The sequence below is a fragment of the Otolemur garnettii genome, unplaced genomic scaffold, assembly GCF_000181295.1.
Source record: "Otolemur garnettii isolate 467f Iridium unplaced genomic scaffold, OtoGar3 scaffold00159, whole genome shotgun sequence".
Classification (NCBI taxonomy): domain Eukaryota; kingdom Metazoa; phylum Chordata; class Mammalia; order Primates; family Galagidae; genus Otolemur; species Otolemur garnettii.
Genome location: NW_003852554.1, coordinates 2025191 through 2052462, shown reverse-complemented (window position 1 = coordinate 2052462; position 27272 = coordinate 2025191). Strand labels below are relative to the sequence as shown.

Here is a 27272-nt window from a genome sequence, read left to right as displayed (position 1 = left end):
GGGGCCCGGGGGTGGCGTGGGGGGGGGGGGGGGGCACGGGGGTGGCAAGAATTAGCTGGTGTGTCTCTGAAGTCCCAGCTAGCTACTGGGGAAGCTGAGGGAAGAGGATTGCTTGAGCCCAAGAGTTTCAGGTTGCTATGAGGTATCATGATGCCACGGTACTCTACCCAGGGCAACAGAGTGAGACTCTGTCTCAAAAAGAGAAAGAGAGATACAGAAATGAACAGTTTGTTTATTTTAAGAGTCAGCTGATAGGATTAATCAATCTTTGACATCAGACTCTTATGGCTGGGGGTCACCACAACATGAGGAATTGTATTAAAGGGTTGCGGCATTAGGAAGGTTGAGAACCTTTGCTCTAGCCGAATTCATTCACTTAGCCATTAATAACAATGGCTACCCTTTAACAAATGATACTATGTATCAGGCATTAAGAGATTTATACCAACTTTATGAAGTTATTTTCATCATTTCTCTTAAACAGATAAGGAAACTGATATCAAATTACTTAATGTCATCCAAAAATTAAGTAGTAGCAACCCAGGTCTAACTTCAGAGATTATACTCTTATGATTTGCCCTCGAGTACCAAGGAAGTAAACCTAGTAAGATCATGTTCTACCTTCATTGAGTTTATTAGGGGCGTGCAAATAAGCAAAATTAGAATTCACTAATGGTACCATGTTAAGATCACTAATACTAATTTTCCTAAGATGCTATGGAAATACAGGAAAATACCGAAATTAAACCAAGGACGTTTTCCACAGAAGCTGGCATGTGAACTGAGTAAACTGTGTTTGTTTTGTGACGATTTGGGGAGGAGGAGTAATAGGGAAGTCTGTAAGGAATCTGCCATGGTGATCTGCATAACTTGCAAAGACTTTAAAGTATTACCTAGGCAAACTGATTCTAGTTGCTGAAGCTAACAGTGAGTTGAATCCTCATACGCTATATCCCGAAGAAAGTGTGTCCCTAAAAAGTACCTTCTAATGGATGGTTAGGATAGTCAGCCATGGTTAAGCCATCTGCGAGCAGTCTGCAAAGTCATTTATGCGACTTTCATTTTTGATATACGAGAGTCTAAGGATGACTGACAAAACAGGTGAGAAATACTGAACATTTTTTTTAATGACATGTTTTCACTGCAATTACTAGGAGAAGAAAAGGTGTAAGCAAATGTAGGAACTTTTTAAAAGCAGTTTAAATTTTAACTGAAGCAAGAAGTGATCTTAAAAGAACATTCTCTTCTCAGTGGTTTTTATTTTTTTCTCCATTATGATTTTCCTTTCAATTGAAATATTTACATTTGTCAAAAAGGACATGGTTTGATTTCTATGTACAGAAAAGGGACATTAAAACTACCCGTCCTTGCTCTACCCTCAGATACAGATTAAAATTAATATGTAAAATGTAATTTGTCCCTAGAGTCTGAGCTAGTGGCTATTTGCAATGAAATAAAATAAAAAATAAAAATAAAATGCATTATTAACTACCTATCAGGCAAAGTGCTAGACATTTTCAAATATATCATGTCCTAATTTCCCTAATCAGTTTATTAATTTTAAAATGGGAAAGAAGGGGAGTTAGTTGTAACAGAGAAAACTACAAAAATATACAGATAACCACTTCCCTAAAATCCTGAGTACTATAGCTAAGCATTAATACCTAAGACACTAACACAGTTCTAGAAATAATTTAATTAAAATATCTTTTCTCTCTCTTTGTCTACAAGTCTTGGGCTTCCGAAGTTCACTCATTAGCACAATGTCCATCCATCTAAACCTGGGAATACTCATTCCAATTTAACTACAAATACTTATCACAAATAGAGGAGTTATCTGTAAAATACCTGCTTTCTAATGAGTGGCAATATTTATAAACATTACATTCCCTTCCATGTTTTCTTCACATTCAGACAGTACTTTAGTAATCCACTTATGAGAAAAGACTCGGCTATTTTAATATATATATAGTGATTTTTCAAGTTTAACTTAAGGCTGAATTATGGAAGTAAAACAATCATTTATGAATTCCTAATGAAAAAAAGGAATGACCTCCCTCTTGCCAACTAGCACCAGGCCCATTTCATAGAGTACTACAGTAGTAGACAAGGTGTAATAGTGACTTAAAGATTTCCTCTCTAAAGGAGGGGCATGGCTGGGTGCCTGTGGCTCAAGCGGCTAAGGTGCCAGCCACATATATTCTCACATTCTGAGCTGGCGGGTTCGAATCCAGACTGGGCCTGCCAAACAACAATGACAGCTGCAACCAAAAAATAGCCGGGCATTGTGGCAGGCGCCTGTACTCCCGGCTACTTGGGAGGTGGAGGCAGAAGAATGGCTTGAGCCCAGGAGTTGGAGGTTGCTGTGAGCTGTGATGCCACAGCACTCTACCCAGGGTGACAGCTTGAGGCTCTGTCTCAAAAATAAAATAAAATAAAATAAAGGTGGGGTGGGGCTCACACTTGTAATCCTAGCACTTCAGAAGGCCAAGGCAAGTGGATCGCCTGAGCTCAGGAGTTCGAGATCAGCCTAAGCAAAAGCAAGACCCTCATCTCTACTAAAAATAAAAAAACTAGTCAGGTGTTGTGGCGGGTACCTATAGTCCCAGCTACTTGAGGGGCTGAGGCAAGAGGATGACCGGAGCCCAGGAGTTTAAGGTTGCTGTGAGCTCTAATGCCATGGCACTCTACCCAGAGTGACAGAGATTCTGTCATTCATAGATAGATAGATAGATAGATAGATAGATTTCCTCTCTAGCAATTCCTTAGATTCAGAATTCCTTCTTAAAGTCTTCAGTGGACAGAAGATTTGGCCAGGCTAACCCACAGCCCAGCATAAAATATTAACTGTACTTGGGCAAGCACTCACTATTCAAAAGCATAAATCCATCAAAATTAATCTACTAGATTAGGAAAGATAAATTCAGACTTGGACTGCAGGAGTGTTGTGGACTGAATGTGTACTTCCCAAACTTTGTATGCTGAAGCCTTAACCCCTGGTGTGACATTTGGAGACAGAGACTTTGGGAGATTTAAGTTTAGATGAGGTAATGAGGATAGGAGCCCCCCATGATGGGATTAGTCTCCTTATAAAAGGATGAAGAGAGACAAGGGTTTTTTCACTCTTTCCACCATGTGAGAACACAGCAAGAAGGGGAGCCAACCCCAAACAAGGGTACCTGTCAGAAATTGAATCAACCAGCAGCTAAATCTTGGACTTGGAGCCTCCAGAACTTTGACAAATAAATAAATGTCTGTTGTTTAAGCCACACGTTCTACAGTACTTTGTTAGAGAAGCCCAAGTTGACAAACATAAAGGATTTTAGGGCTTCTCCATTCATAGCACCCAACTAAAAGGCTGCCATCAGTTCAGCACAAGCTTCTAAACTGGCTGCTTATTAGACATTTGTGTGTACAAAGCAAAACAGAAATCTCACTCATTAAAATCCATAGTAGAAAACAATATATAACTCAGAGATACTTTGTACATTGATTATATACAAATTATGTCACCATTAAAATTTAACCATAAAAAAATGCTTTCATAATCCAACAGTGACAACTTTTGCAATTAAAATGGGATCTATATTTTTAACTTCAAAAATACAACATACTTTTAACCAGTGTAAATGGGAACCATGGATTTGCTGCCACTGCTACCTAATAACCTCATATGTCCACTGACATGCATTATTTGTCAGCAGTGAAATTATACCTCTCAAATCAATGCTATCTGTGTAGTAAAGATGAGTAAAGTATTAACATGAATACAGAGATTCAAAGTCTTTTTTCATTCTTGCTGTGTGTATATGTTATTTCTTTTCTTGCACTGGATATTTTAAACACAAATATCAATATAAAACAGATTTCTAAGGTTCATGTCCAGCTGATTTTATTTTTTAAATATGGCCTGACACTAAAGAACAGTAATTTATTTCAAATTACTATGATTTTTTAATTATAAAAACATAATTTTTAAATGTATATTGAATTTTTTATTAATATTTTACCATTTATATCTTTCTAAAGGCACTAAACTCTTTTCTCTTTTGTCTCTACGGGACTATTTAGTGATCTACAATGCTTCTATCCTTTTAGATACATCAAGATTTCAAATTAAAAAGCATGACACACCGCAATTTAAATTTCCATTCTAAACTTACAGAGTCATATGAGCTCTTGTCAACAAAAGACCAAATTTACTATAATTATGGATTATTTACACTAAAACAAAATAAGAAATCAATATGTAAATGTAATGTTTGTTGTAGCTAATACGGCCAGCAATGACAGATTAGGTTCAAATAGCAATCAGTTTGAAAATCTGGCACGTATGTAAATGAGCTAGGGCCTTTATGTTTACATTTGATTGTATTTCATTCAGGATTTTTAAATTGTCTCAGGGACAGCATAAAAGTAAAATGTTAATCTTTCCACTATAAATATGACTTGAGCTCTCATCATAACTGAAACTAAATTTTGGTTTTGTCCAGCTAAACATATACTAATAATTCTGAGCTACAGATTACATCATTCTTAATTAACACTCTGCTACAGTTGTTAACATCCTCCAAGACACCATGTTATCATCACCACAAGTTCTGTAACAATCTTAAAACCATGTTTAACGAAGGTTGGCCTCTTACTCTGCAGCTACTTTTAATTGCTTTCTTTGCTGGCAATTAAATATGTCTAGATAAATAAACATTTGGTTTCACATAATTCCTAATAACATTTTTCATGATGATTTCAAAGTTCAGGTGGCCTTATGTCTATAATTACTGCTTAATCAATATAGTGATATTGGATTCAGCAAAATGTATTAAGCAAAGTATATAAGATTAATCAAAATGTGGTAATTAGTGGTGATAGTGATATATTGTGATCCATCAAATAGTACATAGCAAAACTGTCAAAATATAGTTCTATCCATCTAGACAAAATAGTAAAAAAGCAAAAAAAAAATTATATTTATAGATATATTAATTTTTGTTTCATGATAGTGACCAAGTTTCTCACTATCCATTAAATCAACCATAGAGAATGCCTGCAGTTCTTTTTCAAAGTGTGATGCTAACAAGCTAATCTCAGTGGTCACTGACCTATCAATAGACAATAAACTATATAAACGGGTTTGGTACATCACTCCAATTAGACGTGTTGTGAACTTCATCGATGCTCTAATTGGGGACAAGTTTCTTCTTTCATCCAGAATGTATAACTTTTAAGAAAATGTCTCCTTCCTAAAAAAGAGTCAAAGCTCATTTACAGTCAGAGGCTCACGCCTATAATCCTAGCACTCTGGGAGGTCACAGCAGGAGGAATGCTTGAGGCCAGGAGTTCAGATCAGCCTGGACAACATGGGAGATCACATCTCTACAAAAAAATAGAAGAATTAGCTGGACATGATGGTGCACACCTGTAGTCCCAGATACTTGGGAAACTGAGACAGGAGGGTTGTTGAGCTATGATAATACCACTGCACTCTAGCCTAGGCAAGATAGCGAGGCGCTGTCTCTAAAATGAGCCAATTTTAAGTGGTCTTTTATTAAGAAATCCAACACTTCCAATTTTACTTTCACAAAATCTAATAATGATGCTAACTGGAATCTTATTTAGGTTGAACAATAATCATAAGAATGTACTTAAAATACTGATTTTATCAATTAATTCTTAAGAAATGACAAGTTACTTTAAGAATGCTATATCAACTCATGTGTTGTTCTGATTATAACACTGGTAACTTAAAATATTTTTACAGATAAATATTGAAGGAGTTCAGGAAATGTCAACCCAAAATGAGATGTTTTGGTATGCTGATTACTTTGAACTAAGGGCTCTTGGACAACAGCAGACACAGACAGGTTTTCTCTGAGCTCCCCTTAGCTGCCTTAAGATAGATCCTCCAAAAGGAACTCAATAGTCAAGAATCCCCTCTCTAGGAATCTTATCAACTAGGAAAGATTAATAATCTGGATCACAGGAGAGGAGACTGGAGGTGGACACCACGTCCAATCACCTCTTCTGAGGGCTGTCTCTCTTATTACCTGAGAGACATTTATCTGCATAATACCACAACCTTTATTCACCATACATTTCTTTCCCTCACCATCTCATAACTTGTGTTACCACTTCTCAACTAGAAGCCCCAAGGCCCTGCACCTCAAGATGATGCCTGGCTAATCTTTCTATTTTTAGTAGAGATGAGATCTCACTTCTGCTCAGGCTGGTCTCCAACTCCTGAGCTCAAGCAATCACAGCCTTGGCTTCAGAGTACTAGGATTACAGCCATGACCCACTGCACCCGGCCTGGGTTATTGTGTTTGTTTGGAGACAGAGCCTCACTCTGTCCCCCATGCTAGAGTGCCATGGCCTCAGCCTAGCTCACAGCAACGTCACATTCCTAGGCTCAAATGATTTTTCTGCCTCAGCCTCTAGAGTAACTGGGACTACATGCCCCACTAATTTTTCTATTTTAGTAGAGACAGGGCCTTGCTGGTTTAGAATGCCTGACCTCAAATGATCCTCCTGCCTCAGCCTCCCAGAGTGTTAGGATTACAGGCCCGAGCCACTGCACTCGGCCCTGGTTTTTTTCGAGATTTAAAATAAAAATACCCTAGGCCAGGTACAGTGGATCATGCCTATAATCCTAGCACTTTGAGAGGTCAAGGTGAGTGGATCCCCCTTAGCTCATGATTTCAAGACCAGCCTGAGTCAAAGTGAGACCTCATCTCTAAAAATAGCCACGTGTTGTGGCTCCAGCTACTTGGGAGGCTGAAGCAATAGAAATGCTTGAGCCCAACAGTTTAAGGTTTCTATGAGCTGTGATGCCATGGCACTCTACCCAGGGTGATAAAGTGAGACTCTGTCTCAATAAATAAATAAATATGATAAAATAAAATAAAATAAAACCTAGACAAAAAAGTCCTTCATTAGCAGTTGCTTATCTATTCCTAAATAACTGCATCACTTTACCCATTCACTCAAAGGACTGAGTATCTAAATAGGCCAGCAAACACTGTTTCTAGTTTACTTCACAAATGAACTAAACTGAAATAAGAATTTAGCACTCAGCTTAGTGCCATGAGCTCTGTGGTTAGGGCGCTAGCCATATGCACAGGGGCTGGTAGGTTCAAATCCGACCAGGGCCTACAAAACAATAACAAGAAAAAAGTGACAGGCACCTGTAGTCCCAGCTGCTTGGGGGGCTGAGGCAAGAGAATCGCTTAAGCCCAAGAGTTTGAAGTTGCTGTGAGCTGTGATGCCACAGCCCTCTACTGAGGGCAACATAGTGAGACTCTGTCTCCAAAAAAAAAAAAATTTAGTAGTGCTCACTTCAGCAGTATATATACTAAAACTGAAATGAGAATAAAGTTGAGGACCATATTGATTCTGACTTTTGAGGAACATTTGAGTGACAGTTAAAAACTCACTTCCAGTATAAACCAGGAGAAAAAGAAATAAACTTGTCACATGCCTGGAAAAAAAAAAATTCACTTCCAGGATGTTCAAAAGTACTACGATAGACAATTTAGAGTTCAGGGCTCTATGAAATACAAGTCCTGGCTCATCCTATAACTAGCTCTATGACCTGGGAAAGGGAAATTACTGAACATATACATTGTGTTAGGTCTGAAGCCCAAATGTGCTAATCACATCCACTCCCTCCCCTGTTTTAGCTCCTTCCAAAGATGAGCTTTAGCTCCTTCCTAGAGCTTTCCTCTCTTTCAAAGTCAGAGCTCTCATGAATGTGATTTCTCTTGCATTAAAGAGCACATCAAAAACTGAAATAGAAAACAGACAAAAGATTGAATATTACAAGGATTAATATTCGTGCAGAGATTGTGAGGTGTTAGAAAAACAGAAGTAGTATGAGAACTATGTGAATGCATCTAGAGAATGTTGTTCTAATAAGTGAACCCCACAACAGTTTCATAATACTTCTCAGTTATCTTTCTTAGTTGGGATAATGGGGGGACAAGATAGACGAGTGGCCACAATGGCCTTAGATAAGGAGAAGTGGGAATGAGAAAAAAGAAAAAGGAACACTATGCTTGTATGAAAATCAATACACATCGCCCAGAGGGACTCACTTCTTTGCTAAACCAGGGCTGGTAGCACAAATGAATACCTACTACAATAATGGCTAATAGAAGCAGAGACAGAGAAGCAAAGCTTCAGAAGTTTTCTCCTATACATTCACACTTAATGGAGGTAATGGGCTGCATCTCAAACATAGAGCATTGGAAGAGACCTCAAGTATGAGAATTTTTTTCACTTTTCCTCAGGCTTCTGCTACCTTAAAAGGAGGATAAAATTTCTGCCCCTGCTGATACTCCTCATTAAAGAAGAGTTTAAATTAGAAGGCTTGTAGCTCCTTCCCTCTACCACCGCCCCCCACCACCTCCATTCCTGACTTACTTCTCTCAGAGGGAAAAAAGAGCCAATCAGAATCACTCACAAAGTCACACTGTACTAAGCTAGATTTTATAGAAGGCAAGAACAAGACCAGCACCTTCTTCTTTAACTTCCTATGCCCTAGTTTACTAAGTTCTCTCTCTCCTCCTCCCTTTTTTTTTTTTTTTTGAAACAGAGCCTCAAGCTATCCCCCTGGGTAGAGTGCTGTGGCATCACAGCTCACAGCAACCTCCAAATCCTGGGCTCAAGCAAGTCTCCTGTCTCAGCCTCCCAAGTAGCTGGGATCACAGGTGCCCACCACAATGCCTGGCTATTTTTTGGTTTGCAGCCGTCATTGTTGTTTTGGCAGTCCGGGCTGTTTTGATTTGAACTTGCCACCTTAGGTGTATGTGGCTGGCACCTTAGCCACTTGAGCTACAGGCACCAAGCCTTGTTTTTGTTTTGAGACATGATCTCACTCTATTGCTCAGGCTGGAATGCAGTAGCACTCAATCACAACTCACTGCAGTCTCTAACTCCTGGACTCAAGTGATCATTCTGCCTCAGCCTCCTCAGTAGCTAGGACTATAGGTGCTTGCTATATTAACTAGCTAATTTTTATTTTTTGCAGAGATAGGGTATCATTATGTTGCATAGGCTGTTCTCGATCTCCTGTCCTCAAGAGATACTCCCAAAGTGCTAGAATTATAGGCATGAGCCACCATACCCAGCCTACGTTCCCTTTCATTTCTTACTAAGGTGTTAGGTACAGCCTAGACAAGACTGCCATACGATACATAAGCTGTCTTTTCTACTATGACTAGGTTTATAAGGCAGGCCTATTGGATCAGTCCATCAGGCTCTGAAGACTGAGTCATAACTCCTTCTATAGGTCACCTGAAAGAGTGGATCTTAAGATTTAAATGTGGAGTGAGAAGTAAAAAATCTCACCAGGAATGAGTTAGAATCTGAGGAAATTTTCTGTAAAGGGATGAATTAAGAAAAACCTAACATCCTTAATCTAGTAGGTAATCAATAAATCATTAATGGAATGAATCTTTTCCATAATGACATGAAACATAATTAACAGTCTTTCTCCTTTTCTAATTTTACTATAATTTGTAATCAAAAAGGTTTAAAATGCTTTTCAACTATTAGGGAGATTTTAATTTTGCTCTTAAATTCTCAGGAAGCCTGAAACACTGTTTTCAAAAAAGCATAATTTACTTTAAATTCATTCTAATATCAACTATAGGGGCTCACATGGTCAATTTTGCTGCTCTTAGCTTGTATCCTTTTTTTCCCAAGAAAGAAATTGTATATGCAAAGACGCAATTACCAAGCACCCCCTAGTGGCAATAAAATCAAGCCAATAAGGCTTTTTTAAAAGGGACAGGACATGGTTTGAGATAGTTTTCTTTATCTATAGTTCTCATCAAAAATTAATAATAGAATGGCTTGTCAGTAAGAACATATTATTTTATATCTACATTTTATTAAATAATTTATATACTATAACTAAGTGAATTCACATAATGACATTTCATAAGAATTCCTGAAAAGACTTACAATAAGGGAAATTAAAAAAGCAAATGTGCAAATGTCGTTCAAATACTACATAAAGACAAGGTACAAGATTTTAAAAAGAAATCTGGGTAGTGCCTGTGGCTCAGTGGGCAGGGCACCAGCCCCATATACCAAGGGTGGCGGGTTCAAACCCAGCCCTAGCCATACTGCAACAAAAAAATAGCCGAGTGTTGTGGCAGGTGCCTGTAGTCCCAGCTACTCGGGAGGCTGAGGCAAGAGAATCACCTAAGCCCAGGAGTTGGAGGATGCTATGAGCTGTGTGACACCATGGCACTCTACTGTGAGCAATAAAGTGAAACTGTCTCTACCAAAAAAAAAAAGAAAACAAAACAAATCTTCTTTCACACTTGTGATAGCTCTTTGAGAAGTTGAGGCAGGAGGATTGCTCGAGGTCACAAGTTCTAGACCAGCCTAAGTAACAGCAAGCTTGATCTCTACAAAAAATTAAAAACAAAATAAAACAACAACAAGAAGGAAACTAGCCATGTGTGGTGATATATGCCTGTAGTCCCAGCTACTCAGGAGTCTGAGGCAGGAGAATCATTTGAGCCCAGGAGTTTGAGGTTATAATGAGTTATAATAACACACTGCTCTCTAACTCAGGCAACAGAATGAGACCTTGTCTCAAACAAACATACAAACAAATAAATAAACAGGTGAAAGAAATCTCCTCACCTCTTAAAAAGAAGGTGACTCTGGAATAAAGCTTTGCGTATTTCTATCAGGAATCTAAAAGCTAAACAGTAGAAGGAATACCACAATTTTCAGAGTCAGAGTATTTACCGTTTAACTCAAACACTCTACATAATTCTTCTAAACACCTCAACTTTCTTACCAATTCTAAATACCCTGATTTTCTCATTTATAATAAAAATGCATCAAAATAGGCCTGTGTCCTTGAAAAGTTGTTATAAAAGTATAATTTGAATGAAAAGAATTACTATCAGTCTTTGTTAGCATATATAAATCATTTCTTTTTGGGGAGGGGACAGAGTCTCACTTTGTCACTCTTGGTAGAGTCCCATGGCGTCATAACTCACAGCAACCTCAAACTCTTGGGCTCAAGTAATTCTTTTGCCTCAGCCTCCTAAGTTGCTGGGACTACAGGTACCCACCACAACACCCAGCTATTCTTTTAGAGACAGGGTCTTGCTCTTGCTGAGGCTGGTCTCATACCTGTGAGCTCAGGGTAATCCACTCTCACTTCGGCCTCCCAGAGTGCTGTGATCACAGATGTGAGCCACTGCGCCCGGCCGATAAATCATTTTAATTATTGTGCTGTGTAATTTACACTTTCACATGTAATGGAGCTCTGTTGCTTACCAAATTTTTACAACCACTGACAATTTGAAATATGCTTCCTATTTTATAAAAGAAAAACCTAAGGCCTTATGCCAGCTTGGAACTGGAATCTCATTTTTTCTCATTATATCTTGATTTCTTTTGCCAGGAGAAATGAATTATAAACATATTACTTTTCTTTTTTTTTTTTTCTTCAGAGAGTCTCACTTTATCGCCCTGGGTAGAGTGCCTTGGCGTCACAGCTCATAGCCATTCTCTTACCTCAGCCTCCCGAGTAGCTGGGACTATAGGCACCCACCACAATGCCCAGCTATTTTGTTGTTGTTGCAGTTTGGCCAGGGCCAGGTTCAAACATGCCACCCTTGGAATATGAGGCCAGCACCCTACCTACTGACACAGGTGCAGCCCAATCATATTACTTTTCTGATTTGGTTATTATAATATTTTGTTTAGGAGTGATGCTATATAATACTAATGTTATCTAGTGCCTTGAGAGAAAACTGATACTAAATAAAGAAAGAACCCAACATTTGCCATTGGGCTGGAATTGCAATGGTGGAATGCAGGAGCAGCCCATATCACAATTATTGCAATTAACAGGCAGTTTTATTCTCTAGCCTCCTCCATCTTCCAACATTTACTGAACTCACATCAGAGAAAAAAACAACTGAACAATAATAAAACAAATTAAATATCAAACAACTACCTAAATAAAACATACCACTTTTTAAGAAATCTTATATCTTCTCTCAGCACCATAGCTCAGTGAGTAGGGCCCTAGCCACATACACCAAGGCCTGCTAAACAACGATGACAACTGTACCAAAAAATAGCCGGGTATTGTGGCGGGTGCCTGTAGGCCCAGCTACTTGGGAGGCTGAGGAAAGAGAATCACTTAAGCCCAAGAGTTTGAGGTTGCTGTGAGCTGTGACACCACAGCATTCTACCAAGGATGACATAATGACACTCTATCCCCCCCACCCCACCCCCAAAAACCCTTATATCTGAGATAAGAAAGGGATGGGGCTAAATAAGATGTATATAAACCAGCTCATTTTTCTCTACCAATTTTAAAGAGTTATTTGATTCATTTGCCAAGTCCCAAATACAGTCCTAAGAATCATAATTGCCTTTGGTTTTCTCCTTTTAGATTATAAATTAGGCTACAAATTACAAATAAGATTACTATGAATCCACCAACTATAATAAAAAACTGCAAAAACAAATCAATTTGATTCATTATAGAGTTGAGTACATATCAAGTTTGTCTTTATTTATTTATTTATTTAGAGACAGTCTCACTATCTCAAAATATCTACATCTTGGGTAGAGTAATGTGACGTCACAGCTTACAGCAACTTCAAATTCTTGGGCTTAAGTGATTCTCTTGCCTCAGCCTCCCAAGTAGCTGGGACTACAGGTGCCCACCACAATGCCGGTTATTTCTGTTGTTACTGTTGTCATCATTGTTGTTTAGCAGGCCTTGGCCTGGTTCAAACCCAACAGCCCTGGTATATGTAGCTGGCGCCTTAACCACTGGTGCCCTAATCCATTTAATCATGTCACTGGCTATAGGTGCCATACCAAGTTTGTCTTTTTTTTTTTATTAAATCATAGCTGTGTACATTAATACTGTCATGGTTGTCTATTTTTAATAAACTGAAATGCTGTGTAACTCACTAGGGAATTACTTTTTGGCTCCACTATACATTTAAGATGTCAAAAATTATTTTACCTAATAAAATACAAATGAAAATCTCAAATTAAAAATAATTATTACCATTAGCTTTTAAGGTTCTACACAGATCTTATTTTGGTTTTTAAAACTGTCTCCTAAGAAATCATCATTTAAGATATATTATTTTTAAAAACCTCTAGTTTTATAGAAAGATATGTTGGATAAATAAACTATAAGAAGTGAACTCTGGCTTTTAAGTTGGGTCATAATAAAATGCACACTAACATGAATTTTATTACATCAGCAGAAATTATCATTTGCCCCTCCTCCCTCTATGTCTTTTGTTTGCCTTTGAATTTTTCTTTCTTACTCTTCCAATACAAGAAATAGCATCATTATAACATAATAAAAATCTACAAGGCCAAATAGAAAAACTGCTTTAATGTTATGTGACATATTCATTCTCCAATAAACACTGCATTATCAACAATACTACTGAAGGCCTCTGCTTGTCTAGGGATTGAGTGACTGGCAGTCAAACTAAGGTCAGCCACATGACAATGAAGAACGCTTTCATTAGCCCAAGAAGACATTCTGATAAATCCATTTAATCATGTCACTGGAAAGCAATAGATTATAAACAATGATGTCTCCTGTCTGCTTTTAATTATGTGGATTATATTATATGACAGTGATTACACTTTGTTAACTAACCTACAAAATAATGTTCTAACTGACAAGATACAGAAGTATAACTCTTTGTTTAACTTAATCTCATCTGAAGTTTATACTGACATTACTAAACACATGGACTACAAGTCTGTAGTCTGTAATTTTGTAATAGCATGCAAATTCCACCTCCCACTAATATATAATCTTAACATGGCAGAAGATAAAAAGCAATCCAAGAAATCTTTAAATTCTTAACCCCAAACAAACTATTAGCAAACTATCAAATACAATTATATTAGATTTTTTTTTTTTTTGGAGACAGGGTATCACTCTGTCACCCTTGGTAGAATGCCATGGCATCATAGCACACAGCAAGCTCAAACTCTCAGGCTCAACAGATCCTCTGGTCTCACCCTCTCAAATAGCTGGGATTACAGCCACCTGCCACAATGCCAGCTAGTTTTGCAGATGGGGGTCTTGCTCTTGCTCCGGCTGGATCAAACTCCTGAGCTCAGGCTATCCACCTGCGTCTGCCTCCCACAGTGGTAGGATTGCAGGCATGAGATACTGTGCCTGGACAGAGTCTAAAGCTGTCACCCTGGGTACAGTGCCGTGGTGTCACATCTCACAGCAACCTCTAACTCTTGGGCTTGGGCTTAAGCGATTCTCTCCCAAGTAGCTAGGAATACAGGTGCCCACCACAACGCCCCATGTTTTTTTTTTTTTTTTTTGTAGTTGTCACTGTTCTTTGGCAGGCCTGGGCTGGTTTTGAACCCACCAGCCTCAGTGTATTCGGCTAGCACCGTAACCACTGTGCCAAGCCCAGAAAAAATATCTTAATAAAAAACTTCTAACAAGTTTTATTCTGCAGAGCCCAATGAATTCTCCTCAAAGGTATGTCTTTTCAGGAGCAAGAGAGACTGTGGTTCCATTTACACTTTCTTTTCCCTCCACTTCTAAACCTTCTCCTTTAATCATGGAATTACCTGTACTATCAAAGAGATCACAGAATCAAATAGTACCATTTGATTAAATAGTTCTATTTAATCACAGAATTACCTGTGCAATGTACTATCAAAATGATCATAAATCAAATAGTACCATTTGACTATTTTTCACATATTAGAGTTTTACTAAAGATTTTCTTTGGATAAGAAGACTCCACCACTAAAATAAACAAACTTCTAGACCAAATAGTTTGAAAATTGATATACTTAACAGCAGTTGCTATGTTAAAGTTTCAAGACGACTTTGATTTAATTTTGATGTTCAGATACAACTTACAGCAATTTAACAATCAAACTTTTCATTTCAGATTCTCAGGAAAAGTAAACACCTTACCCAGCATGACCAGATGATGAAGGTGGTGGCAAGTCTGGTGTAAGAACATAAAGACTGTTGTTTTTTGGCAAGTGAAGGGATTTTAGGATCGTCTGAAAGAGTAAAACAAAAAATCCACCTTAATTGTCCATTATTAACCTTTTCCTACAGTTCTGAAAAATTGGCAAGTTTGTAGTTTGACTTTTCATCTTTTGAAAATTTCTCAAACAGGCAATGCAAAAGAACAGCTGAATCCAAATAACCTTATTTCTCCCATGCATCATAAATCAGCATAAATCTGATTGTTAATATACAAATTCTAGAGCTCATGAAGAGACACAAATAGATAGAAACTAGGTTGGAACTCAATAATTTCTTCACTGAAGAAGTATATCTTTGCAACTAATATGTAACTTCATTCCAGGGTCATTAATGAAAAAATCAGCAATACAGGTTTTCAGAGATGATTAGACCTTGAAAAAAAATCATAGAAAGTACCTTAAGCCAGTGATTTTATAGATGAGGAAATGCAGCCTGAAAAGTTAAGTTACTTAGATGAGGGTCACTTTATTCTTAACTTTCTTTTTTGTTAAAGCTCTCAATTCGAATGAATGAACTACTTTTATTTATGGCCTATCTTGATAACTATAAAAAAAAGTTCATTTATTTGCTACAAAACTCATATATTAACACATTTCAAAGCTCTCAACTTGATGATAAAAACTTCAAGTACTTCAATGCTTTTTTGACAGCAATACACATTAACAAGTACATTTTACATCTTTGCATTGTAAGCCAAGACATATTTTTTTTTTTTTTTTTTTTTTTTTGCAGTTTTTGGCCAGGGCTGGGTTTGAACCCGCTACCTCCAGTACATGGGGCTAGCACCCTACTCCTTTGAGCCACAGGTGCCCCCCTCAAGACATATATTTTTTCAACAGATATTTACTGAGCTACTCTGAGTACTCTGTGCCAGAACTACTTTAGCCACTGAAGACATAGCAGTGAACAGAATAGCCTAAAATAAAATCCCTGACCTTGTGGAGCTTATATTTTATTAGGAATAAATAAAATAAGAAACTCTATATAGCTGAAAATTAGTGATAATAGTTTTTATTAAATGTCAAGCAGGGAAGGGGTGCTAAAGAATGTGTGGTTAGAGAGCTTTGCAATCTTAAATAGGGTTACCAGGGTGGTCTCACTTGGAGAATGTAATATTTGAGCAAAAACTTAAAGGTGGAGGAAACAAACAAACCATCAAAAATATACAGAAAGAACATTTCAGCCAAAGGAAACTGTCAGTGTAAAATGTTTAAGGAACAAGAAGGCATGCAGAGAAACTGTAGCCAAGTAAGCACTGGTAAGAGATAGGTCAGAGAGGTAATGGTGATGGAGGGAACCAGAAATGTGTGGAGCTATTTATGCTAATGTAAGGACTTCGACTCTGAATGAGAGAGAAGCTACTGAAATGACAAGATTAGATTCACACTTTAAAGGGATCTCGGTGGCAGCTGTGTTGAGAATATATGGGAAAGACTGAAAGAGGAGGGCAGAAGAATAGAGCAAGCTAATGAAATAAACTAAAATAAGACCAATGGTGACTGTGATGGAAGTAGAAAAGATGTGAAAGCATTGGATTCTGGATATATTTTGAAGACAGCACCACAAGGATTTCCTGACAAACCAGATATAAACTAGTTCAAATTTTAGACTAAAATTAGAAGGGTGAAGTTGCCATCAACTGATATGGGGAAGACTACAAATGAAGACCTCCATGTTGGACAAGCTAAGTGTGAAATGTTGATTAGACATTCAAGTGGAGAAGACAAGTAAGCAGGTGGAAATGGCAATCAGGAATCAGGGGACATGTCTGGGATAGAGATATAAAATTTAGAGTGCATATAAATGACATTTTAAATACACAAATCTAGATGAGATCATAACTAAATTTAGTGTGGTTGGTAAGCTTTTTTTTTGCAGTTTTTGGCCAGGGCTGGGTTTGAACCCACCACTCTAGCATATGGGGCCAGCCCCCTACTCCCTTGAGCCACAGGGGCCGCCCGGGGTTGGTGATCTGGACAAGAGCACTAGCAAGTCCCTGCTTAGACAGGACTCAATAAAACAGGAGGAACCAGGAATTGAAAAAGTCAAATAAAAACAAATCTTCATGAGAAGTTTTGTTATCAAGGGGACTGTAGAAAGGGAGCCATTGCTGGAAGGGGAGTTGGGATGAAGAGTTCCCCCCTGCCCCACGGAAGAAATAACATCATGTTTAAATGTTCATGGTAATACTAGAGGAAAACACTGGTGATACAGGAGAAAGACAGAAGAATTAGAGTGAAGTCCCTGAATATTCAAGAAGAGATGAAGCATGTAATCCAGAGAAAAATAGAACTTTGGTCTTAGATAGGAGTTTGGATAGGCCATTTGAGTAACAGAAAAGAAAGAAGATTATGTGGGTAAGATGCAGGTAAGGAACTCTCTGAACTGGGAGCATTAAGGGGTTCTCTGAAGATCATGGTCATGAATTTAAAGATAAATTAATCAGTATGATTATTTTTATCTCTAATCACACTTAGGTGTATGGCACAAAGAGTTAGATTTCACCAAGTAAGAATTTTCATCAAGCAGGGACCTTGAACTAAGAGTTGAGAGTATACACAAGAAAAATGATTATGATGATTCACTGTGGAATTAAACATAGAGTAAAGGAAGGAAGGCCATGAAAGAAGTAATGATCATGAAAACAAGGTAAAAACAATGGATTGCAGTTTAAGTAGAGTTGTAGGATTGTTAGAGCTAGGATACCAAAAGAAGCAAGCTAGAAAGATGAAAGATGGTGAGCAGAAATGAAAAGTCTGAAATAAAGAATATAGCGGGGGTAGGGAGAAAGAAGTTCAAGGAACTAAGAGGCCAAGGTATTGGAATTATTTACAAAGATACTAAAACTACTACAAATTAAGGCAGGAATTAATTATAAACCAGGAATTAAAAATAACCAGAAAATGAGGGGAAATGACAACAATGACTTAATCTTTTGACATGAAATTTATTTATTTACTTAGAGTCTCAAGCTATCGCCCTGGGTAGAGTGTCGTGGCATCATAGCTCACAGCTCCAACTCTTCAGTTCAAGCAATCCTCTTGCCGCAGTTTTTCTATTTTAGTAGAGATGGGTGGGGTCTTGCTTTGGCTCAGCTGGTCTCAAACTTGTGAGCTCAAGCAATCCATCTGCCTTGGCCTCACAGAGTGCTAGGACTAAAGGTGTGAACTACCAAGCCCAGCCTTGACATGAAATTTAAAGATGGAAGAAAATTTAGAAAGGAAAAGACAGAGCTCTGGAAGTAAAAATGAGCAACAAGGAGGAGATATATTTTGCCATTTATTCCAGCGGCACAAGGGTTGACAGAGAAAAACAAGTAACACCAAGAAGGCTACCGAGAAACAATGTCCTCAGGAAAATGGATTTCAGTCAAAGGAAGATAGTAAAAAGAATGTACAGGAAAGAGGTTGACCATATAAGGAATTTTGATAATAATGAATTAATTCCACAAAGAATAGCAAAAAAGATTTCAAACATTGTAGAGAAAAAAAGGATAGAGACAGGTAGGGAATGTGCAGAGACTATGGAGATTTGAATGAGGGGAGATTTGGGAATTTTGAACTCCATTCAGTGATAGGCATAAATAGAGGGAAAAGGCATAATGAAATTAGTCCTAGTTGAATCAAAGCAAATAATAATTGCAAGGCTGAAATTGTTAGAAACCAAGGAGAAGTGGGAACCTAAAAATTGTTCATAACCCTACAGATGGAGGCAAGAATGCCTACAGGGGCAATCTTACCCGATTGTAGAAAGAATTGACCCTCCATGAGTGCACAGTCTTACACCAAGGTTATTGAGATTAATTCTTCACTCATATTTGTTATGTGTTAAATAAAAAGGAATGGCATCCTCAAACTACAGCCTGCGGGCCACATGTGGCCGGCCTAGGACATTTATCCGGCCCGCCGGGTGTTTTTGCCACCCCTGCCCGTCCTGCTTAGCAGCCGACTCATCCCGGGGCCTGCAGTCTAGCCCTCCAATGGTCTGAGGGACAGTGAACTGGCCCCCTGTTTAAAAAGTTTGAGGACCCCTGGAATACACTGTTACCATTATTATTTGAAAAACACTATAGTTTTTACTTTTTTTTTTTTTAATGCTGGCTATAACCCATTCAATTGACTTCACAATCCACTAATGGTTTGTGGTATGTGGTTTGAAAAAACCACTGTATCAGGCAAACTCCCATATCCTCATAATCTATCAGGATACACTTAAGTCCTGAAACTTTATGTCAAATATGTGGCATCTTTTTGAAATTATTATTTCTGTAAAGTTAACATTCAAACAAAATGCACACACACAGGAATATTATTTTTATCTTTCAGTATTTTAAAGCTTTGTGAATTACTGACAAATGCTTAGTCTTACCATTTGATCAAGTCATTACTATCTTTCTGCCATGCCACTACCCAAAAAGATTTTCTATTACATCTACCCTGTCAAACCACACATGGCAGGAATAAAAAAAAAAAAGGACACTTTATTCATGCTGCTGTGATGGAGAATACTGGGGTGAGAACCAAATTAGACACAAAGGCCTTGTTGGAGAAGGTAACATTAAGCCGAGACTTGAAGGATGAAAAAGAGCCATCCGTGTGAAGAATTCAGGGTAAAGCATTCCAGATAGTCAAACAGCATCTGTCAGGTAAAGATGTACAGAGCACGAACCTATTAAAGATTTACAACGATGTTTCCATGGCGGCAGCATGGAAAGTGAGGGTAAGAAAGGCTCAAGATGAAGCTGTAGAGGCGAGGAGAGGATAATAATGTAACACATTTTAATCTATGGTAAGAAGTCTGAATTTTATTTAAAGCTCAATAAAAAGCCATGTTGTACCAGGAGAGTAACATAATTCATGTTTTAAAAAGATCTCTCTGGCTACTATGTGGAGAATGACTTAGAAGAACCCATGAAAGAAAGGTGACACAACAATAACGACATTTCATTTAGGTTCAGTTAAGAGATCCTAATGGCCTAAATTAGGCAGTTGCAATAGAAATATTGAAAACTGGCCATGGTTAAGATATATTCTGGAGATAGACTCTATTGGTATTAAAACTGGGAGAAGACCAATGATGACATTTTAGATTTAGCAATGGTATATAGCACTTCCCTTTATTGTGGAAAACAAGTACAGAAATAACATAGGAGAGAAAATCATGAATCACATTTTAAATATGTTAAATGTGAAATGTCAACAAGAAATGCAAGTCCAAAAATTGATTACTGATTTGGATATGTAAATTCATAGAAGTATAGGCTAGAAATACAAACTTGAAGACAATCAGAAAATAAATTAATGGCATTCATGGGCCAGCCATGGTGGCTCACACCTGTAATCTTAGCACTCTGGGAGGACAAGATGACTGGATCATATGAGCTAGGTGTACAAGACCTACCTGAGTAGGAGCAAAACCCCGCCTCTACTAAAAATAGAAAAAACTAGCCTGGTGGTATCGTGGTGTGTGCCTGTAGTTCCACCTACTTGGGAGGCAGAAGCAAGAAGACTGCCTAAGCCCAAGAGTTTGAGGTTGCTGTGAGAGGAGGGGAGTAGGGGGAGGGCCCTCCGAAAACGTCATGCAAATTTGAGTGGTACCCAGAGGTTTCACAATGAATGCATGAACAAACGAATAACATAGCTACACAAAGGAATTAAATTTGATGTTCTACTTCTGTCAAGGCTGTTGACTTACCACTTTTCAAAATTTTTAATCCATGCATCAATCAGAACAATTGTACAGCACTAGGGGTCAGCAAACTACGGCCTGTGAGACAAATCTAGCCTGCTACTGGATTTGTCCCATGATCTGTTTATGTATAGGTGTTAAGAATGGTTTTTATGTTTTTTAATGCTTAGAAAAATAAATCAAAGGAAGAATATTTCATGACACATAAAACGGTATAAAATTCAAATTTCTGTGTCAAATTCAAATTTGAAACATAGTTATGCATGCATTTTGTCTATGGCTGCTTTTGACAGCAGAAGTGAGTAGTTACAACAGACTGTTTGGAGCACAACGCCTAAAATAGTTACTACCTAGCCCTGCACAGAAAAAGTTTGCTGACATATACATGGCACATCACTACCTTATATCGAAATTTACAAATATCTTCTCAACTGAAAATTGTTGTAAATATGGAAATACTCAAAACATCTCTGTATTTCAAGTGAATTCATATGTAAGTATACTTACAAGCACAATGTCCACGGAAGCCATTCACAATTAAGAACTAAAGTTAAAGATTCTAAGTTTATGCCTAATGAAAATAATGACTAGTAACTAGTAAAAAAATATTTTATCATTATTTCTAGCTTTAGAGTTAATTTCTTTTCCTCCTGAAATATTTTATAACCAAGGCTGCTACCTCAGTTCTTAAAATTCTTAAAATATAATTCATTCTATGAACCTGCCATGATCCAAATAAACAAAGAAAGATTCTTACCATTTAAAAATTCTCCAAATTTTATTACCTTATTATTTATTTATTTATTTTGAGACAGAATCTCACTATGTTACCCTCTGTAGAGTACTGTGGTGTCACAGCTCACAGCAACCTCAAACTCTTGGGCTTAAATGATTCTCTTGCCTCAGCCTCCCAAGTAGCTGGGACACTACAGGTGACCACCAAAATGCCCAGCTATTTTTGTTGTGATTGTTATAGTTGTCATTGTGGTTTGGCAGGCTCAGGCTGGGATCAAACCTGCAAGCCCCAGTATATGTGGCCAGTGCCCTAGCTCCTGAGCTACAGGCGCCGAGCCTTTATTTTGTTTTTTTGAGACAGTCTCACTGTGCCACCCTGGGTAGTGCTGTGATATCATATCTCACAGCAACCTCAAATTCTTGGGCTTAAGCAATCCTCCTGCTCCGGCCTTCTAAGTAGCTGGGACCAGAGGCATGTGCCACCATACCCAGATAGTGTTTCTATTTTTGTAGACAGGATCTCACTCTTGCTCAAGATGGTCTCACATTCCTGAGCTCAAGCAATTCACCTGTTTTGGCCTCCCAGAGTGCAAGGATTATAGGCATGAGCCACGATGCCCAGTCAAAAAATTCTCCAAGCTTAAACATTACCTATTATTATCTTTGTTCCATAATCAATTCTTAGTGTACATATATATAAATGTACGTATGTATATATGTATGTGACTTCATTCAGGCCAGTATGTAATTGTTCATTAAATTATTATTCTAAGGCACTCACTGATACCCTAAGAGGTTTAAGCAAAAAGTAAAAGCTCTCAAGAGTGCCAAACTCCTATAAAATTTAGAAATAGGAAAAGCATGACATATTGTGTTTTCATTTACATGCTTACCTCATTTAAATTTGTTATTGGTTTAGCATGAAAATGCTTTAGCTTAAAAAACATTGTAGGGCGGTACCTGTGGCTCAAACGAGTAGGGCAGTGGCCCAATATGCCAGAGGTGGTGGGTTCAAACTCAGCCCCGGCCAAAAAATGCAGGAAAAAAACATTGCAGGTGATTCCTTAAATAAAATTACTATTGCCAAATCTATTCTGTTATATGTAACATTAATTAAAACCAATTTTTATACATCATTTAGCCAATTGTATAACTTAATTTACTTTTATTTCTAAGTAATTAAGAAACTTACGCTGTCTTCCACATCCCCGGTCTTCCAGCCTTTTAACAGCATTTTAGACATAGGTATCTGAAGCTCATTTTCTAGAATCTGTTTAATCTCTCCTGCATAAAAAAGAAGAGACCAAATATTACTAACAAAATAACTCATTCAATATTTGTCCACATTTAGGGCTACCATGAATATTTGTGGACAACGACATTTGTCCAATGAAGAGTGAAAAAAATTTCAGTAGTCCAAACTTCAAGTCTCCCTCAGGCTTCAACATTAATTATGATAAAACATTTCCCAATTAAGAGTTAATTATGTACCTAATTTTAAACCATGACTTTATAAAAGAAATAGATATTAGTCATTGGGGGTTTGAACAGTGACAATCTGTTTCAAACTAATCAACCAACAATACCTATGGTATGCTCAACATAAGTAGTAGCAAATAAAGTATAAAACCTAAGGCATTATAGTATAGGGAATAAAAATTTAGATTGAAGTTTTATTTGGGGGAAATCAAATAACCTGACTATTTTTATTCCTACATCTATAAAATGGGGAATAACATTATCCACCTTGTCTACTCCTAGGATCAGAGATCACACATTAATTAAATAAATAAAGCTGAATATATACCACCTAGAAAATAATTTAAGTTCTATTAAAGAGAACAGCAACAGAATTTCAAAAAGTGGGGGGGGGGGGAATTGTGCTGGATCAAATAGCTAGAGAAGGTTTTGTGAGAGAGATGAAGCCTAAACCTGACTTGAAATATAGCTGGGCTATGAAGGACAGCCAAATCAAAATAGGCAAGGACACTACATTTGGTGAACACAGAAAAGTAAAAAAGAAAAAATGGACACAATGCTCATGAGAAATAGCTCACAATTTCTCAGTGCTTCAGAAATTCATTTTTAGGAATCAGGCCTCTTATAAATTAATCAGTTGATTTATGGTACTATATTATTTTAAACAGACATTAAGTTAGAATGTACAATCTTTCATATATCTGCTTTATGTTAGGTTGCTACTAGTCTGTAATTTTAGATTACCAAAAAGCCTGATTATGTTATATAAAGAAGAAAAGTAATTCCTTTGCTGATAAAGGAAAAGAAGGATGGAAAAACTTATGCTATACAAGTTCTATGGCAATATAGCTATCTAAGCAAGCAATGCTACAATCTAATCATTCGTGGTCTCAGTGACATTTTTTACTTTCCTCAAGAAAATTCCTATCTGAGCACTTTGGATAGTGATTATCCATCATAAAAATAATTCCGATCTGAGCACTTTGAACAGTGATTAATCATCATAAAAATAATTCTGGTTCAACAATATATCCATAATAGTACAAATTTTAATCAACATTGGCCTTCAAAAACATCACTGTTGATAAAGGATCGTTCTGTTTATAGAAATAATAGAAAGGAAAGTCATACTTTTTATACTAAATATGAGGCCGGACAAATAAGTTCACAAACTCATCCTAGAAAAAGTGCTACATATGTCACTACATATGGTCATCTCCAAAGAATTCCCCTTAGGAAACTATGTACTGATGCCAGCACTTAGTCTACCCTCCTAAGAAATTTTGGAGCTCTTTTTCTGGAATGGCTACCAAAGCTGTTGTCATATTACCCTGGAAGTCCTGAATGTCATCAAAATGTCTTCCTTTCAATATATCCTTTATCTTCAGGTAAAGAAAAATGTCCCCAGATCAGCTCCGCCGGGAGGACGTTACAATATAGACTAGCTGAAAAACTCCTTCACAAACGGTGCCATGTGAGCTGGTGCACTGTCACAATGCAAGAGCCATGAGTGGATGGCCAGGATTTTCAGTTAAGATTCTCCTCTTTCTCTATTGATGTTTACTTGATCTGCTATGTTTCTCATAGTCAGTTGATGATTTTGAGGCACAATTTGGTAAATTTTTGCTGTTTTCATCAGTTCTCCTTATTACTTATTTAATACATTTGTATCCTGCCATTTTATTCATGGCATTACCCTCATAAACTTGGAGTAACATGTCCTTGATTTCACTTTCACTCTTGCCACTCATAATAAGAAATTTATATATGTTTGTTCACTGCTCTAATTCAAGCTCCAACATTCTCACAACAGCACACAAAATATACAACAATCATAATGAATGACAATCAACACGCCAAGACGCTACTATAGGTTGACACAAACACCATTGTGAGACACTAATATACCAAGGTTATGCAACCTTACCAAATTGTTTGTATAGTGCTCCCAATGTTAACTCATGGTAGCAAGTTCACAAACTTGATTGTAAGACCTCATACACATAAACACTGCCTTTTTGTTTGGGCTATTTATAGAGCTGTACTTGTCTAGAACTGAGTTTATACATTTGCAAGTCTTCCCAGTGCCTTCCTCTTAAAAACTTATCTCCAGGCTCGGCGCCTATAGCTCAACTGGCTAAGGCGCCAGCCACGTACACCTAAGGTGGCGGGTTCGAATCCCCAGCCCGGACCCGCCAAACAACAATGATGGCTGCAACCAAAAAATAGCCGGGCGTTGTGGTGGGCGCCTGTGGTCCCAGCTACTTGGGAGGCTGAGGCAGGAGACTCGCTTGAGCCCAGGAGTTGGAGGTTGCTGTGAGCTGTAATGCCACGGCACTCTACCCAGGGGGACAGCTTGAGGCTCTGTCTCAAAAAAAAAAAAAAAAAAAACTTATCTCCACCTGACAACTCCCTCTTATACTCCTGAAAATACTTTTAGCCTTTATGACCTAAAACAATAGAAAGGAAAGTTTCTTAAATGAAAGAAAAAGAGAGAGAAATTTTAACTTAAAGTCCCAATTACTCTTTGCAGAAAGCCTAAGCAAAACATAAGACAAGGGAGACAAATAGCCTTTTCTTCCACAAGCAGAAAGGAATAGAAAACAAAATCAGAATCATGATAGCAACCAGAAGCATGAAGTACCAACACTTCATTGGGTTGTTGTATTAAATGACATAAGTCATGAAAGATGTTTTCAGACTTCTTAATACATACTAACAAACTCAAAAAATGTTGGTTATTTTGAACTATATTATTATTACAATTAATGAAGTAATATACACATAAGTGTCTAGCATAGTACCTGGCCAGCATAGGTTCTCAATTAATGGCAGTTGTTTCTAGGATATTCAAAATAATTTGGGGGAGTGAAGTGTTAGAATGTAGCAAGCATCTGCCAAACAAAATGGCATTACCACTAAAGTACCCTCCATATGTTCCTAGGACAATTGCAAAGATATGCATGCAGATCATCAAGAACAGATTATTGAATATAACCACCCACTTTTTAAAGATTAACTTAATTAGATTATAGTTTACGTATAATAAAATTTATTTGTGAGGGTTTTTTTTATTTTTTGAGACAAAGTCTTACTTTGTCACCCACGGTAGAGTCCTGTGGTGTCATAGTTCACAGCAACCTCAAACTCTTGGACTCAAGTGATTCTCTTACCTCAGCCTCCCGACTAAGCTGGGGCAACAGGTACCCACCACAGTGCCCTGGCTATTTTTTTTTTTTTTAAGAGATGGGGTCTTGCACTTACTCAGTGCTGGTCTTGAACCTGTGAGCTCAGGCAATTCACCCGCCTCAGCTCCCAGAGTGCTACTGATACTGGACAAATGGCGCCCCAGCCAGCTCAGCTGAGCAGGGCTAGGGGGACCTGCTGCCTCCACCCTGGCGGTGTTGAGCCAGCAGAAGAACCAGCAAGCTGGAGCGTAGGCAAGTGGGGGGAGCTTCCCTCCCCCAACAGAGGCTCCGGTAGCCAAAAGAACCAGACACCAGTGGGGAAAGACATTGGCGCCATGCTGTCTCCTCACATGGACTTCTGATGATTCCTCCAGTGCATCCCTGATTGGTCCATTTTCAAAACCTACTCATGATTAGTCTGTTTTCAAGACCCAAAAGCTCATTGGACAACTGCCCCTATATAAGCCAGAGACCCTGAGCACAGACCTCGGCAGACCTCAGGGGAAAAAGCAGAAGAGCAAAGAGGTTTGGCTCTGTAACACTTGTATCCTGCTCTATGAGATTTGGCCCTTTGTAAGAGCTGTAAACACTTGCAAGGAGGTTTACCCCTTTATAAGAGCTGTAAACACTTGGAAAGAGGTTCGCCCCTTTGTAAGAGCTGTAAATACTTGCAAGGAGGTTTACCCCTTTATAAGAGCTGTAAACACTTGGAAAGAGGTTCGCCCCTTTGTAAGAGCTGTAACACTCGAATTATAAAACCTATCTTACTGCTAATCCTACTCTACAAGGAGGTTTGGCTTGTTATAAGAGCTATAACACTTATACCTGTTGAATAAAACCTATCCTGTGGTCCATCACTTTATTCTTCGAACTGCTGAGACCAAGAGCCTGGAAATTCAGTATCAAAAATCCGGTATCACTAGGATTACAGACATAAGCCACCACACAGCCTTTTATTTGTGAGTTTTGACAAATATATACACACAATCAAGCTAAAGAACATTTTCCATATAAAAAGCTCATATCCCTAAGGAAAAAAGCCTGACCTTGCTCCAACCAGTGATCCTCTTTCTCACCCTAAAGATTAGTCTGCCTCTTCCTTTGCTTGGCATAATTTTTTGAGA

At 37.9% G+C, this 27272-nt stretch overlaps 1 protein-coding gene across 2 annotated transcripts in view; it reads right to left on the bottom strand.

Moving 5' to 3' along the window:
• The window catches only part of FAF1 (Fas associated factor 1), a 435975-nt gene that overhangs the window by 245744 nt on the left and 162959 nt on the right, over window positions 1-27272 (bottom strand). For both annotated transcript variants that reach the window (XM_003799928.3, XM_023519165.1), the window contains exons 5-6: window positions 22674-22765; window positions 14978-15069 (exon numbers count right to left, since the gene is read on the bottom strand). In XM_003799928.3, coding sequence (XP_003799976.1) covers window positions 14978-15069; window positions 22674-22765 — 184 coding nt within the window. The remainder of the gene's footprint in view (window positions 1-14977; window positions 15070-22673; window positions 22766-27272) is intronic.